The 17,886-nt window shown below is 43.7% G+C and overlaps 1 protein-coding gene across 10 annotated transcripts in view; it reads left to right on the top strand.

The window, feature by feature from the left end:
- Window positions 1–17,886, top strand: part of KIZ (kizuna centrosomal protein) — a 765,937-nt gene that overhangs the window by 338,037 nt on the left and 410,014 nt on the right. For all 10 annotated transcript variants that reach the window (XM_085612400.1, XM_085612398.1, XM_085612396.1 and 7 more), the window contains one exon: window positions 7,779–7,929. In XM_085612400.1, coding sequence (XP_085468526.1) covers window positions 7,779–7,929 — 151 coding nt within the window. The remainder of the gene's footprint in view (window positions 1–7,778; window positions 7,930–17,886) is intronic.

Below are 17,886 nucleotides of genomic sequence, written 5' to 3'. Positions count from 1 at the left end.
TAGAAGCATGGCCACTACGGACAATACCATAGAATGCGGACTGGTTAATGTCCGCTCTTTACGCAAACACAAGCTAGATCTATATGATCTACTTACTGAAACACAATGGGACCTGGCATTTTTAACCGAAACCTGGCTGGATGAGGAATCCACGCCTGACGCCTTGGAGGCACTTCCAGAGGGATATACAATATACAGACAAGACAGACCTACAGGCAGAGGAGGGGGCATTGCAATAATTGCACAGGAAAGTCTCCGCTGCCAACTTAACTATGTGCCTATCTTGGACAGTGAGGCAGGGAGCTTCACGATAAAGGTGAATAACAACCACACACTGGAAGGTATGTTAATTTACAGACCCCCCGGCCCCTCAACTAGGTTCGAGGAGAGTCTAGTTGAATACATTATAGAGTCCTCGATATGTAAAAATAAATTCATGGTACTTGGTGACCTCAACCTTCATTTCAACAATCCATCTGATAACACCAGCAAAAACCTCTGTCAAGTATTAGAAGCTTTACAACTTAATCAAACTGTAAGCGGGCCCACCCACCAGTTAGGGAACTTACTAGATCCCATATTTGTTAACTGGGGGGAAGTAGAAGCGAAGACTCCCATTCCCATCCCCTGGTCAGATCATCACCTGGTACCTTTCACCATTCATATTCCTGAAGGTAGAGCCCGACAACCCACAGCATTATACCACCTAAGGCGAAAATGGGCCTCTTTCTCCCAGTCCAAGTTCTGCGAGGAACTAACAAAAGGAGGCGACCCAGGGGGAGATGATGCAGATACAGCTAACTCCAACCTATGCAAACGCATCTACGATGCATTAGATCTCACAGCCCCGCTATCTGAAATTAATCCCAGTGACCGTGCTCAAAAAACCGCACCCTGGTTTACTACTGAACTGCGGAATGCTAAAACCTTACTGAAGAGAGCTGAAAGGCAATGGCGTCGGGCTTTCTCCAAAGATACTAGAGAGGTCTACCTGTCAGAGAGGCGAGTCTACCATGGACTGATTAGAAAGGCAAAAACTACACACTATGAGACTAAGATCAACGAAGCAGGTAACTCGACAAAGGAGCTATTTCTACTATACAAAACTCTCTCTAGTGGAAAATCCGCCACTGTCCCTGATGACTGCTCGCCTGAATCTTGCGACAGAATCGCAGACTTTTTTGCTGAGAAAATATCCAAAATTTACTCGGCTTTTCCAACTCAACCCACGAATGGGATTGAGTTTGTAGAACACTCTAGGGATAGGGGAAACTCACTCACCCTTACCAACTTTGTTACCCCACCCACAGAAACTCTCCTAAAAATATGCAGATCTGTAAAGTCGGGTTCCCCACGGGACCCTACTACTCCCAAACGACTAAAAGACAGCCTGGGGGCCTTGGAGCCTTACATCAGGCATCTACTGGATGTGTCTTTTATGACAAAGACGGTGCCTAAAGAATGGAAAAAAGCGGTGGTCCTTCCGCTCAGGAAAAAACCTACCATCAGCTTTGATAAATTGGATAATCTGCGGCCCATTTCTCTCTTACCTTATCTTGCCAAGGTGGCAGAGAAAACGGTCAATATCCAACTTATGGATTTCATAGACAAAGCTGCCTTACTGCACGACACCCAATTTGGCTTCCGCCCCCGCCATTCTACGGAATCGGCACTACTGACGGCAGTGGAATCCCTAAGACAGGGGGTGGATGAAGGTCATACTATGGCCCTTATCCTACTGGACCTGAGTGCTGCATTCGACACTGTAGCTCACTCCACCTTGCTACAGTGTCTGAATGATGGAGGTATAACTGGAGCCGCACTCCAATGGTTCCTATCCTTCCTGACGGGAAGAAGTTTCCAGGTCCGTCAAGGGGACCACTATTCCCGAGACATAGAATTGGGTCAGGGCGTTCCTCAGGGTTCGTCCTTGAGCCCAACTCTTTTTAATCTCTATGTCTCCCCAGTGGCTCCAATTGTAGTGGGACACGGACTACAAATTGTTACCTATGCCGACGACACACAGTTGGTTGTTTCCCTCTCGCGTGCACCCGGCCTTGCTATGGACAGCTTCAGGGCTTGCATGCAAGATCTTGCAACCTGGATGTCCACTAATTGCCTTAAATTAAATGGCAACAAGACCGAGGTGCTCGTGGTGGGAGGCAGCCCATCTGTCTTGACGTGGGCATGGTGGCCACCTTGTCTAGGTGAGGCCCCCACACCTCGGAAAGAAGTCAGAAATCTCGGGGTCTGGCTAGATATCGACCTGTCTTTCGGACCACAGATCAACAGGGTGACGGGCATTTGCTTCAGTATTCTAAAAACTCTGCGGAAGGTCTTAACTTTTCTTCCTACGACCGCCCGCAGAACACTGGTGCATGCCCTTGTCACCTCACGCCTAGACTTTGGCAACCTACTGTATCTAGGAGCTACCTGTAAAGCGATAAATCGACTTCAGGTGCTACAGAATGCTGCAGCCCGCCTTATCTTAAACCTCCCAAAAAGATCTAACTCCAAGGACGCCCTCCAGACACTCCACTGGTTGCCGGTGAGGAGCAGAGTTGAATTTAAGTCCCTCTGCACCTGCCACCGTATCCTCGCTAAGAAGGCGCCAGCACCACTCCTGAACCTCATCTCAAGGTATGCACCAACCCGTGCATTGCGCTCCTCGCAAGGAGGCTTGCTTAAGGTTCCTAAGGTGAAAAAGGCCCGTATGGGAGGTAGATCCTTCCGATACCTGGCGGCAAAAAGCTGGAACAATTTACCTCTTAACCTCCGACTGGACCCCTCCGAATCCAGTTTCCGGAGAAAATTAAAAACCTACCTCTTCTCAAAATAGTGGGCTCCTCCCCTACTTCTCTCTCGGAGTGTTTCAGTTCAGCGCGGGGACACGCAGTTTGCGTAACCAGGCGCTCTATAAATGCCCCTTAATAATAATAATAATAATAACCTGAACCCTGCAGTAAAGATGCTGAGAGGAGGTGATGTAAGTTGTTGGTTAGGAGCTCAGACCCAGTAACCTCTTTTAAACGACTTCCCAAAAAAGTATATGGCATTAAGTCTATGATCATCAGATAAGATGTCTCTTGGGTTGTTAAGAGCCAATTCTTTGACCAGCTATCAAAATCAAAGATCCTGTTTAAATTTCTCTCCAAAATAAAGACGCATGAACAACCCAAATCCTTTATCTCAAAATTATTTCTTTCTTTGTCTCAAGAAATTGTCCACAAAAGTTTAGAACCATGCATGTAGCCAAAGTTTTCTTGGGGTGAGGGTGTGGAGTATCTGCCAAAACTTTAGCAAATACCACCAAAGTCTATTAAAATCCATTACCACTCTTGTTGAGTTTTTTCCTTGTAAATTAAGTTTCCAGTCCCCTATCTTACCAGTCTTCTGAAGAAATGCAGGAGTGAGGCAGCAAGAGTCCTACCGCTGGCTGAGATTCTTAATAACTGGCAACTTCCGGAAGATATGCAGTCTGCTTTTATAGCCTGGCCACGCCCGGCCACCCCCTGCCCAGCCACCCCCAGCCCTGAGACTCTTTCCCTGGTGCATGTCAGGGAGCCACGCCTGGACACACCCAAGATAGCTGCTTTGCCGAAGTCTCTTCCTGTGAAGCGAGGCAGGGCAGAACATAACCCCTGAACATGGGCAAAATGTTTAAGGTCACAGCTCCGTCTTGGGTAGTGCTGCTCTTTGAAAGCAGTTACATCCAACTTGTTAGTCAGCACAGCTCCCACCTTAGCATGAGTCTGGGGACGTTAATCAGTTGCTGAATCCTTGAGGTGGCTCTCTTTTAGGCGCCCGGAGCAGCGCTGCAAAGAAAATTTGGGCAACTGCTAGGTCCTGACATTGTGAGAGAAATGGACAAGGGAAACCTGGTATTACAGACCACTAGGTAAGTGTGTGCGGCCTTACAGATGAGAAGGCATGATAGTTTTACCTTAGTGTGTCTTCCGCCAGAACTTCACTTTGCAGATTGATCTGCTTTTACTTGATGTGAAGTGACACCTGGTAGTGAAGGGTCAACATTCACACGTATTCAAGCCTTTTGTATCCAAGCTTCCAAGACCTCAAACAGAATTTAAAATGTAGCTCCTTATTCCATTATGAGCCTTGGGTAGCCGGTCAGTGCTGAGATTTAGTCTGTCTTCCTGAGGTCTGTGCAGAGCGTGACAGTCATCTTCTAGACCTCCTGAAGTCTTTGAGGCTCCTCCATTTTGCAGTAGTTCAGACCAGGGTAGAGTTGCATTGAAGTATTGAGCGAACCCTTCTAAGTTAGTAATTGCCACTTTCTACAACAGCATTGATCTGCTGGCTTACATAGGTTTATGTTAACCAGACTTACACATTACTCAACTTCTGCACTGTTGACACGCTTTCTCTAGGACTCACGGCCAAGCCATGCGTATGGCATTTATACCAGCCTTGCTCATGATCATTATGTCAGATTGTCATCCAGTCAACACTTGTATTTCACCTTTATCCAATAGCAGTTGTTTTGGAGACATTCACTGGGTTTATTTTGTTGTTCAGAAGCATCCCCTAGCTGGAAATAGATTTCTATACCATCAGCATGCATCTGGAAATATACCTGATATTTTGTGACCATGTGCTCCAGGGGGCACATATAAATGGTGAATCACAGTAGCATGAGTGATCCGCTCTGGAGAGCTCCCCTTGTAATGTTGAGGTGTTATTTTACTTAGGGGGTGGATGAGACCGTTTGCTACCTGTGTTCGGGGAGGAGATATGGATGAGCATTTCTAGGGATGCCTTTTCATTTATCTGTGTGAACATATGACCTCATATCCCAGTGTCTGGTGGCTTTGAGTCGAATGATGTGAGGAGCTCATCCCTAATGTCTGACAAAACATTTTATGTACCTCTAGGGCCAACAGTTATATGAATAAAAGCGGTACGAATCCGTCAAACATTGAAGTTTGCATCTTACTTTGCTCTCTAGGAATTTGTTGGAAAGAGGAGGTTGGACATTTGATTAGAATTACAGTTCGTAGGGCACATATTTAGAGTAATACTTAACACAGGGCTGAGCGGTAAATAATACAATGTACCTTAATAAGAACATTGATGTTGACGATGGAATTCAAATAGTTTTATTTGTAAAAGTATGTATTGATGGTGCCCTAAAGCTTTCTAAATATAGGAAAACAAGTGGATGCAGTAACTGTTTGGTGCACAATTAAAAATCATATTTTGCAACTGTGAAGACTAATTTGCTCCCATTAAACAGGTGCCCTAGTTTTATTTGTAATGAATACTATGACCTCCGCAGTTTCTTGAAATAACCTAGCCTCAGACTGTGACCCTGGAAACGTTTCTTATATAAATACTGGCACCGTGGCAATAAGTGGTGATGTTTATGACTCTTGTTTTGTAACATCCACCAGTTATGAAGGCATTGAGTACACAAATGGCAGAGTTTTGCCCAGCCCTTCTCAATGACATTTTCCAAGCTATTAAGATTCTGGAATGTGGCAGGCGTTATGATGAATGATTTTAGTGGTCCTGCACATTCAAATTTAATTGGCTGGTACATTTTTGTAAATTCCACATCTTGAGTAAATGAGCTTTTGGGTGTAAGAGTTGTAGCAGGTGCAAAACGGTGCTGTCTAAAATAGACACTCATCACACCTATATGTGTTGCTTGGGTGTCAGCCATGATACAGACAAACAGTGGTCTGATTGGAAAAAGCAGCAATAAAAACAGGAGCCTTAATATATTGATAATCTCCTAACAGTATATGAAAAGGAAGAACCCCTTAGAACTAATCAACATATGCAGGGCAGCAGACATACATTTTGATCACAAAAAATGAATTAAGACACATGTACATGTATTCACTTCTAAAGACTTTTAGGTGAACTTCTATTAGGCATATTTCATATGACATTCTAATCGCTCATAGTATCAAAACTCTTAGCGCCAAAGAAGATTGGTGAGAAAAGTGAGTGCTCAGAGAGGGTGCTCGTGAAAATTAGGAGTGGAGAGTATTGAAAACAGAGGGGTCCTTCTGACCATTATACAAATCATATTATTATATGTAGAACCTGTCCAGCATACAAATCATGTATAACATTTATCGGATGGACATTTAATTACATAAATAACATCAGTGGTATTGAAATTTGTATGTTCCTTCAACGTATGTGTCTGTCCATTATGGCTGAAAATCTGAGTCTCTAAGGTTAATCCACACATCTTACAAACCCCACATTTATAATGACCCATAAGCTGAGGAAGGTTCCAAAGTTTTGTACGGTAGGTTTTGGTGGAACCCCACCAACAAAGAACTGACTACATAGTCTTTGATATTCTTCCCTCTTCTGAAGGAATACATAGGTGGTTGTTTCATGTCAATTTCATCAGATACTAAGGACCAATGACGGTTGATGACCTTGCATATCTCATTACTACTTGTATTAAAAGTGGTTACGCAAGTCATCCTGTCCCAGGTCAGGACTCTACCCTGCCTTGGTTCAAGTAGGGTCTCTCGTGGGCAAAACCAAGCCCTTTTACGTGCCTTCTTCACAAGGTTCTTAGAATACCCCCATCCGCCATGACAGCTGAAAATGCGAGGATTACTTCTGAATGATCTTGAAAGCTTGGCACTCTAGAGTGGGGAAGGGTCAGGGTGCTCTCAGTGTAAGAAATTATCTTGTTCTCTCTACAGGAGAGATCGCAATGCGTCCAAGTCCTTCGGAAATACTACAGCCACCATGTATCCAAGCTTAATGAGAAAATGTCTAAGTGCCGTAATGGCGCCTAGATTTCTTGGCATCACTGTCCCTAAGAAAGGAAGAGGAAAAGTAGTGAGTGCAGCGTAGAGCCGTAATGATTCAGAGACTTGTGGGCAAAGGTATCAGTAGCTTTATTCCAGGTGCTAATGTAGGGGAGCTGATCCTGTGTTTGTGGCACACATTGTTTCTTTTTTTAAAGTTCACTATATCTTTTATGATTAAAATGAGAAGCAGTTGACCTCTCCGACCCCCTGCTATGCCACGTCTGCAGCCTGCATTGTGCAGGAATTGTAGACATCTGTGGTGCCCCATTGGCATACAATTGATGATGTCATGGGGGAATAGCAAAGATACAGTTTGTTTAAAGTGCGCTTGGAAAGTCCATTCAGATACGGTAAATGCCCAAATCAGGTAATCAGAAATAGCCACCCCATTTTTCCAGAATTGTGCTTTAGTAGGGCAGGTTAACAATTGACCATTAATTTGCCAGAACTTGAGGATTTGCCATTAGTTTCTTCAAGAATGGAGTGATAATGTTGGGCTGTATTAATGCTGGCATAATTCCCTATGAATTAATTCCACTTGCAAAGTCGACCACTAGCCAAAAAAGGAATAACTCTTGTGCCACATTGGATGTTTGGATTCCTATGAGTAGGCACTGCTCTATGTACATTCCCGTTGGTTGGAAATAAAAAAAAGTTACCAACAGAGGAGATATTTGGTCAAAGGAAGTGTTTACACTGCGAGTTCTGTCAGAATAAAATAGAAATACAAATGCAAGACAACACCCTTGCTTTGTATTGCAACATATTCAAAACAGAGTATTTAAACTGAAGACCGAGAACAAAATGAATAAAACCAGTGAACATGCTTGTGTTTCATGGCCCTGCAGTTTAAAGTCGCCAATCTTAATTATACTTAGGACTGTATTTTGCACTTAAATCAAAGAACTAGACACACAGAGATGTGCTTCTTTGTTGGGTTTCTTCTCTGATTTCATCTTCTATTGTGTGCAGGTATGACACTCCAATTGATTCTCCATCCTTCCTGGACCGTCTGTACAAGCATGCTTTGTTCCTCAAAGACCACAATCTCTTGAAAGAGGAAGATATGGCAGAAAGGTTACATTCTTTGCTTGCTATGCGAAGCGATGGAAGAAGAACTGAGGTTAGAGTTCATGATCACTGTGTAAATCCCTAACAAAAGCAGAATAGTGTCATCATTGGTCTGTTTGATATTAATATAATTAGGTATTGGCCTTTGTGAGAAGTATACTGAATTTCATATTTATTCTGAGAATATTTTCATGTTTATACATTTTGCCTGTTCGTTTATAGCTTTTTTTTTAACCCTTTGCTTATGACTCATTGGCAAAATTCAGTTTTAGCAACAAGAGGCCATAAAAATCTAAATTCATTATGCAGTATCTCAAAATACCTCTTCCTGTGTGATTTTGTTGATATCGTCAAACATCTAGGTTTCTTAGGGCTCGATCATAGCAGATACACAAGATGCTGTTGAGGGTTTTTAGCAGATGTGCAATTTGCACTCCATTCATAATTTCACTCCTCGGAGTGTCGAGTCATTTGTGTTAGTCCTCACTCTTATGCGCACAGAAATTTCATGCGCTATTTGCTCCCGCAGTTTGCTGCTGGTTTTTGTCAATTGTGGAAGCAAACGTGTGTCAGGCAGGTTTGCACCTGACTTGTCATCCCTTTTTGGGCGTGAACAAGAGTTTGTGCCCATAATGGGATTTGCAAAAGACACACAATTGATGGCCGGAATGCAGAACAAATCAAAACATTCACCCCCAGTCAAGAGCTCTGGTTAAATCCATCATTCTTTTGCTCGCCATGCCACCCCAGTTTAGACCTGGCCATATGCAAATCAGTCTTGACTCTGTGCCTCATGGGAACAGTCCAGCCCGAACTGCCAAGCCGGGTCCTCCCTGGACCAGAAACAAGCATCCTAGGACCGGTTTCGGGGTTTCACCCCTCTTCAGCCAGGATAGCTTGATTCCTCAGTGGCACAGTGAGCCCAGGACCCACGTCTGGGCATACATGGCGCACTTAGGGCGAGAAAGCAAAAGACTCACAATTGATGGACCGGTCCCAGGATGCTTGTTTCCGGTCCAGAGAGGACCTGGCTTGGCAGTTCGGGCTGGACTGTTCCCATGAGGCACAGGGTCAAGACTGATTTGCATATGGCCAGGTCTAAACTGGGGTGGCATGGTGAGAAAAAGAATGATGGATTTAACCCAGATCTCTTAACTGGGGGTGAATGTTTTGATTTGTTCTGTATTCCGTCCATCAATTGTGTGTCTTTTGCATAATGGGATTTGCGGCCCTTTGTAATAGGGCCACTAATAGCTCCCATTTAAATAAACTGTCAGTCTTTGCGGAGGTGATTGCTGTCAATTGATTGGCAGTACTGCTATACCCTTGTTTCTTCTTCTTTCTTATATGCTTGTAACAATGTCAAACATTAATGCATGTAAAATGTTTAGAGCCAACTGGATAAGCAGGTAATGAAGCGCTCATTCAAAACACTTTTTGTTTATTAAACTAACTTGTGCTCAACAAGGCAATATTTACTTGTGCAAAATAAGAGGGCAGAGATACAGAAAGAAGCGAAAATATAATCTGAAAGGGGACTTACTGGTTTAGAAACGTTCCATCTTATATGCATTTGCTATATTTATGTAGAGAGCACTTGAGGAGTAGATGCGGGAGAAACCGTAGTAGAATGTTTGTCCAGTTTCTCTAGTATCTTTGCTGACCAATGTTGTTGACACTCAACAAAAACATATCTACCCCCAGAGTTGCAAGCTTTGTGTTGTGCAGATGCATTGGACAGAAAAGAGCGAATTTCCTACTCTAGAATTGACTGCTCGTGCGCATTCTGGAGTTGAGGGTTTCAAATTAATTGCTGAAGAAACAGCTAAATGCCTGATTAACAAAATTATATATTTCTATTTCATATCACACATAGGTGTGCCAAAAATGCCTGCAGCTATAATGCCACGGTCTTTATTCATTTAGCTGTGGTCTGTTGGCCCGCACCCCTGTGCACCTACTTAGTCCGACAGAAAATCTGAAAACATAATGGCTTTTCAGTGTCTCTATATTGAGAGATAGATCATGGGTGTAACCAAGGGAGCGAACAGAAGAACTTGCTATTACAATGGCAGTGCACACATTAAAAGTCATTTCCTTGAATGGATTTGCTGCCATTTCTGGTTGTTTCTCCTCCCCATTTTTATACTGAACCTTGCTCCAAAAAAGAAAAAATATTTGTATGGATGGGACTGAAAACTTTTCCAAACAACCTCATTTTAAGGTGTGTTGGGGAAAGGTTTCTTCATGAGAAAATATATTTTGCTGTTAAAAAATAATAAAGTTCTGTGTACTATATACACACTTTTCAACTGCACTTTCTCAGGACAAAGTATTGCAGAGGTGGTAATGTATGTTCTGGATACATCTTCTAGCAAATTCATGAGAATTCTTTCATTGGGGACTTTGAAATCATGTTTTATTTTTGTTCTATATAATAAGCCTTAAGAATACTGAAGCGAGCAAAATTAGCAACGAGATTTTGTGTGATTTGTGCCCTTGAAACCCATAGCGCGTATTCAGGCATCAATATATCCAAAAGACTTTTGCAGAGAGAGATATGCTGGATTAGGTTTTTTGACATTTTGTAACTAAGGGATCTCAGTGATCGTATGGCAATGTCGTGTTTTTTATTAATCTAATGTTATGTTTTACTTCAATCCTGATTTTTCACGCTCAGTTCCGTTTTTAGATTTAATTACAATGTTTTGACTAGGCATTCAGTTTCTCCTCTATATTCCCCTATCCACATTTACACGTTTAAGACAGCCTCACTTTTCTACACTAACAAATGACCCACTTGTTTGACGGGAGCCGATCAACCATTGCCTCTTTTGTTGTTTTTCTCTTAAATAAAGATATAAGTAATTAGTCCTTTTAACACTGTGTTTAGAAAGCGTGAGTTTTTCTCGTCTTCAAACACCTGTCGATACTCCATAGGTACAAACAGATGATGGCAGAATACAGCTTTTAGCTGAATTTCAGATGGCGAGGAATCTCTCTCACACTTTAAACTGAGGAAGTGCCTATGCCAGGCACTTCCATACTTATTTCCCAGTAGATGTCTTTTCAATTTCACATAACAGTATTCATTCTTTGAGGAGTAACCACTCTGTTTTAATGTAGAAAATTGGATGTAACAAGTACACGAAATAACACAAATGTTGCACTAGGATTACTAACTGCCTGGCTTATGACTCCTTTTGAATGTTTTAGCGAGCACACTTATGCACTTTACCACTTCTTATTATTAAAGGCAGTATGTTCGTCCTCTCCTCTGGTGTTTGGATCAAGCTCACTATGCGGTTAGATGAACCACTAATTACACGGTGACTACAACTATCCCTGTTGCTTTTAGATGAGACCAACTGTTTATGGTCACTAATTACACTCCTCTCTAAATAGGATGCCTTGTCTCCTTTTCTCTGTTCAACATGGCTTATAAATGTAAATTTCTATTTTGATTTTAGTACTACAATATCCCCGATGAAGTATTTAGGTATACAAAATGCAGTGGGAGTAGGAACCATATAAACATAAATGATTTAGATGGGCATTTGATTGATAATGAATGTGATCAATCAAACATTTATACAGCGCTGCAAATTACTTGTGAGGGTCTTGAGGTGCTGTAGATGTTGGCTGCTGCATGGTGGCTTGATCATTCGAACATCTGGGTCTGTAGTTCTTTTCTGAATTGCTAAAGCAACGGTGAGGTCTTGCGGTGCAGGGGGAGGATGTTCCATGTCTTAGATGTCAGTTTGCATGAAGGGCCGTCCTCTGCTGTTAGTTCGGCGGATCCATGCAGTGTCTGCGAGGAAAGGGAAGTGGATCAAAGGTGTCTGGTCGGTTGGTGGAAGGTCGGGCGTTTGTTGATGTATGCTGGTACTTGGTTTGGCAAGGCCTTGTAAGGGTGGGTCAGCATCTTGAACTGGCTTCTCTTCTGAATTGGGAGCCAGTGTAGTTTCTTGATATGGGGTGTGATGTGAGTCCTTCTGGGGCCGTTGAGTAGTAGTCTTGCAGCTGAGTTTTGAATTGTCTGGAGTCTCTTAAGGAGGCGTGCAGTAATTCCTACGTAGAGTGCATTGCCGTAGTCCACTCTGCTGGTGATGAGGGCCTGCGTGACGTCCTTCTGGTGTTGACTGTAAGCCAGCTGAAGATCTTGCCTAACATGCCAAGGGTGTGGAAGCAGGCAGATGAGACTGTGTTGACTTGTTTCTTCCTAGAAACTTGCTATTCTGTATGATGCTGAGGTTGCGGGCAGGGTCTGTTGGGGTGGGGTGTGGGCTGAGTTCCGTGGGACCCCATGCGTTGTTCCATGCTTCATTCTATTGCGATGTTTTGTTCTTAAAGATGAGGATTTCTTCTTCGCTGTGTTGAGTTTGAGACAGTTGTCATTCATCCAGTCCGCAACATTCATCATGCATCTGTGGAGGTTGGCTTTGGTGGTGGAAGGGTCTTCGGACAGTGAGAGGATTAGCTGGGTGTCGTCGGCGTAGTAGATGATGTTGAGTCTGTGCAATATGACGGTTTCAGCCAGGGGACTCATGTAGGTGTTGAAGAGGGTGGGTCTGAGAGACGATCCTTGGGGGACGCCGCAGATGATCTTCCTTGGCTCCGCAGGGAACAGTGGGGAAACAGATCCTTTTCGGTTCTACCGGTGAGGTATGAGGCGATCCATTTGAGGGCGTCTCCTGGATCCTGATGTGGTGAAGTCTGTTGATCAGAATGTGATGCGAATCTGTCAAACTCGGCGCACAGGTCCAGGAGGATGAGGTCTACCATTTCTCTGCGGTCCAGGATGTCTTCCGTGACTGCCATCATGGAAGTGTTCAGGACCTTCCTTACCTAATCGCCGATTGTCTTGCTTCTGAGGTTGAAGACATGGTGGGGGGGAGGAGTCCGTGGGTGCTCCAGAGCACACATAGTTTATGATGTAGATAGTGTCTTCCTTGCAAAGTGTAAAATATGAAAGAAAAGCGGTCAGCAGTGGGCTTGAAACGAGGGCACACGGGCCTGTGGCAGAGTCACAGTGCCCCTGTGCTACTTACAGCGGCAGCCAGGAAACAGGGCTCTGACCTAGGGGATCATTCTCCTGATAAACTAAAAAAAGAATTATATGTTTGATACTTTCAATTGGATTATGTGAATCTGCTTAAGCTGATCACACAGCAGTACATAGTCGAGTCCTCTTGGATGGATGACTGAAGTCTTATTATAGCTCTAAAATGTACCCCTTTGGAACAGAAGCAGCTTGTGCTATTATTAAACAAACAGATTCAAATTACGAGATTCAAAACTGAAATCAAAACAAGGAATAAACTTTTATAAGACAAGCACCTGACACACCCACCAAAAAAACACTATCTATCTGAGCTAAAGGAGGTATCCAATATTGCAAAGGGTATCTCCGCTAACTGTAATGATTTGTGTCTTTAGTGTGTCGTCTACATTTCCAAAAGGTTTAGAAGAACGTGCCCAAGATTGAGCTCCAAAAAGTTACATTTTCTATGGCTTTCTCCACCCCTTGACATTAATTACTTAGTCAATGTACGAAACTGAGACAGAAGCAACCACCCTGCAACTCATTGATCCGTACTTAAGTGAGATGGGTTTCAGGTACCTATCGAATATCACAAGAAAGTTTAGTTGACCCCAAGCCCTCTTTCATGATATAAAGGCTTACTCCAGTATTGGAACTTTAATAGATTCCCATAGCTTGTATCATTCCTCGTTGTCGGAATGGGAGCCTCGGTAAAACAAAAAAATTCCATAGCAGTAGGTACAAAAGAGAAAGAAAGGCTTAGGCCTCATCTCATTTTGTAGCATATCCACCTCTTTTTGTAAAAGAGACCAAAATAATACAACAACCAATCAGATTAGCCTCACCCCATAGAACCCTCCTGAGAGAACTTCAGAGCCTCAGATTTTCTACCGCACGTTGTGCAAGGGAGTCTCCACTGAGCTCTGCTCAGATTTCTCTTCAACTTCTGTGTTTTTTCAACTGTTTTTCTCGTCAGCGTTCTTCAGGATGTCTGACAAGGAGAAAAAGCCTTTATTCAAAGCCTGTGCTACTTGTTCAAAGAAGAGGCTTTATGTGGAGGACAAACATAAGGACTGTATTTATTGTTTGTACCCTGACCACAAGGCCACTGACTGCAAGATCTGTCGTACCTTCTCTTCAAAGATCTTGTGAGACCGTGAGAGACGTTTGCTCGCCTGGTTGCAAAAGTTAGTCACAGAAAGCCCCGGTTTCGAGTGACAGTGATGATGCCTCCTCTGCGACATCTTCGAGGAGGTCCCAAAAGAGGGGTAGGTCTTCACCTTCAACTTCTTCTGACCCCCTTCCAAAGCCTTACAAAAGACCTATGATAGGTCTGACAGGCGCAGTCCCATCAAATCTCCTCAACGAGGTGTAAAGGAGAGAGAAGGACTGGTTTCTGAGGCACATTCTATTAAGAAGGCGAGTTTTGGGCCTTCGGTTTCACCTCCACCTTCTGAGAAGCCAAGACTATTAAAAAAAACAGCTTCCGTCTTGCCTGAGGGGAAAGCTGACAAGAAAATCCACCTGTCGACGACGACCGCATCAGGTACGTTGACGACGACGTTGAAAAATCCATCGACGTCGATTTCAGTTCCGTCGAAGGGCTCGTCGACGAGAGCTTCGTCGTCTCCAGTACCTTCGTCGACGCTGCAACCTAAGATTCAAGTTTTCATGTCGTCGACGGTGATGACTACCTCGACGAGTATGACAACGAGGATGGTGTCGACGACGACATCTACAGCTTCCAGCTTAATACTGACGACGATTCCGTCAACCATCTCTCCTTCGTCGATGACGGTTCCGCCATCGACGACCTCGTCGACGATTCAAAGTGTGGCAATTTCAATAAAAAGACGCCAGATTACACCGGAGATGACTTCTCCTCGTAGAGTGACACCACTACCTCCAACACTCCTTTTGGAGGAGGAGTTTTCAGATGAAGATGAGGGACCTTACGGGGGTGCATATAGTCCATCCCAATTACATGTCAAGTATCAGGACTCGGATTCTGAGGATTTATACTTAAATGCTCCCGCTTTCTGGGCCAAAATTTTAACTAACGTATTTAATGCTTCTGCCTCTAATCCCTTCCCAATTTCCTGGTCTACCTCGGTTATAGTCCCGATCTTTAAGAAAGGCCAGCGTAGGGATCCCTCTTGTTACAGGCCCATTTCCCTGTTAGATTCTGCCGTTAAAATCTTGGGCAGAGTCCTTTTATATAAACTCAGGGAAAATGTGGAGAGACTAGGGGTGCTCTTCAACCTACAATATGGTTTTCGAGAAAAGAGAGGCACCATGGACCAATGCTTAAATTTACACCTCCTAATAAGTAAATACACGGTGGCCAAGGATGGGTCCCTATTCATGGCGTTTATGGACCTATTCTCGGCCTTCGACTTGGTGAACAGGACTAAGTTATGGAGGATTCTAGATGACATTGGCATCGATCCCCCACTAATTAGCTTCTTATCTGTTTTACATGAAAAACTTTTCGCCTCCATCAGGGTAAACCAAGAGGGCAGATGTACACGACAATTTAGATCAGGGAGGGGGGTTAGACAAGGTTGCGTTCTGGCCCCCCTCCTTTTTACCATTTATATTAATGCCCTGGAAAGCTTTTTGGGCACCTCTAAGGCAGACGTTCCGCGTGTAGGAGATCTATCAATCCCGGTGCTCCTATACGCAGACGATGCAGTTCTACTGGCCCGTACAGGGGTGGGATTGCAAAGGTTGCTGGACTCCTTTTGCCTCCCTTATGGATCAGCTGGATCTGAAGGTGAATATAACTAAATCTCATGCCATGGTTATGGGCAAAAGCAGTTGCAGACACAAGTTTAAAACCTTTTACTGTAAAGGGGTAGAGGTGTCAAGGGTTCGCACTTTCCCATACTTAGGCGTCCTTTTTGATAACAAAGGATCCTGGGCACCCCAAATCAAGTTAAAAAGTATTTCCATGGCAAGGTCCATTAATGCCCTTATGGGCTTTTCGAAAAGGCTGGGGGCGAGGCCAATGGATGCCCTGTTAAAGGTATATAATGCAAAATGTATGTCCCTCGCTCTCTATGGTGCCCCGCTGTGGGGCCACGTAGCCCAAGTTCAGATGCAAAGAGTAGAAAATAGGTTTTTGAGATCCCTACTGTCGGTCCCTCAATCAACCCCCACTTTCTCCATTCATACAGAGGTAGGGATTGAATATGTTACTGATAAGTTGAGGATGGCCCCCCTGGTTTGTTGGGCGAAAACATGGTTAAACAAGGAAATCAGGTTGAATCATGTCATATTAACAGACATTGTTGCCATGGAAAATGCCAAGAGGATTCCCTGGGTAGAGTATGTGAGAAAGTCCTTTGCTGACCTAGGACGCCCAGAGCTCTTCACGTCCCCAGAGAACATTCGTGAGAAGGACGTCTCCTGGATTAGGTCTAATTTTTTAGAAGGGGCAAGGTTGACCAGTAGTGAGACTGCACTACGCTCTAGTCACCTCGCCCTCCCTGGAACCATATTTGCAACTTGTAACTAAACCTTTTCATAGATTTTTATTGATTAGGTTTAGATTTAACCGAATTCATTTTTCTTTGGGAAGTTATCCTGTGTGGGCTAAACCTGAACATAGCATGCCCTGCAGGTGCGATAATTTCTCAACGCAGGATACCTTGCATTTTATCATGTTTTGTAGTTTTTATTCCGACATAAGAAAAAAATATTTGCTACCCCTACTAAGAGAGAAAGGGTTTATCCAGGTCAGACCTGCCCTAATTTACTTACAGATGCTGAGTAGCACCCGCGATATTTTCCACGTGGCTAGTTTTTTGGTGGCAGCTATGAGGATAAAGAACAAAAAATTGCCCTCCCTCGATGACCCTGATTGAGGTTCCCTTCTTACAGGGTATTATTTAATGCTGATTTGTACATACGATTGTCTATGGTTTTTTAGATTTGTATTCTGTGACCTTTATATGAACTTGTTTTTATACATAGATTTTGTACTACTTCTGTTTTAACGAATATGTCTTACTGAACTTTTTTACAAGCTGTATACCCATGATTGCAAATTGTTAGGAATCTTGCGTGTCTGTCCTCTGCTTTTATGATTTTAATTAATCGAATAAAGTGCTTTGACTGACTGACTGACTACTATGTAGACCAAGGACAATATCTGCTGCAAACTAGGCAGTAACAGTCGCAGCAGGGCATGGTGGCTATGCCGTCTTCACTGATTTCTGATTTACAATTCATGTTGCAGGATTATAGGAAAAGATTTCCATCTCAGTCTTCAGGTTAACAGTCGGTGCAAGTGCCTCCACCTCCACCACAATCTTCTGCTCCTGTTCCTCCTCTGCTTCCACAAGCTCCGGTTCCGGATCCAATGGAACCTCAACAAAATGTAGTCACGGTTCATGATGACTCATCGGATGATGACCAGGGCACACTCTCAGTCCCAGATGGGATGACTACATAATTCCGGATCCGCTTCCCCATCTCCGGATCCTGCGGATTCTCCTCTAGCAGATATAGGGGGCTTTCACGAATTAATGGAAAGAGCATCCAAACGTTTCGATCTTCCCATACCATCAGTACAGTCAGAATGTTTTCTTTATGATTTTAAAGAACCTTATAAAAAGTCTGTCCGTTCTATTCCAATTGTGGACCATGTCTGGAATGAGGGGATTAAAGTAATGAAATCTCCAGCTCCCGTCATGCCTGTTCTTCCTCGACTGGAGAAAAAAGTACAAAGCTCCGGAATATAGCCCTGCTTGTCTGGTTAGCCAACCGAAGCCGGACTCCGTAATTTCTCAAGCGGCCCAAAGGAACTCAAAGAAACCGTTGGCGCCCCTTACCACACTACCGGATAAGGAGGGTAGGATCCTTGATAATGTGGGTAAGAGGTTCTCCTCTATGTCCAGCCTCCTGGTCAGGGCGGCTAATGCTTTGACGATTCTGGGACGATATGATCGTGAGATGTGG

The sequence above is a fragment of the Triturus cristatus genome, chromosome 6 (assembly GCF_964204655.1).
Source record: "Triturus cristatus chromosome 6, aTriCri1.1, whole genome shotgun sequence".
NCBI lineage: Eukaryota > Metazoa > Chordata > Amphibia > Caudata > Salamandridae > Triturus > Triturus cristatus.
Note: the sequence above shows the minus strand (reverse complement) of the source record. Positions and strands in the feature narration are given on the sequence as shown.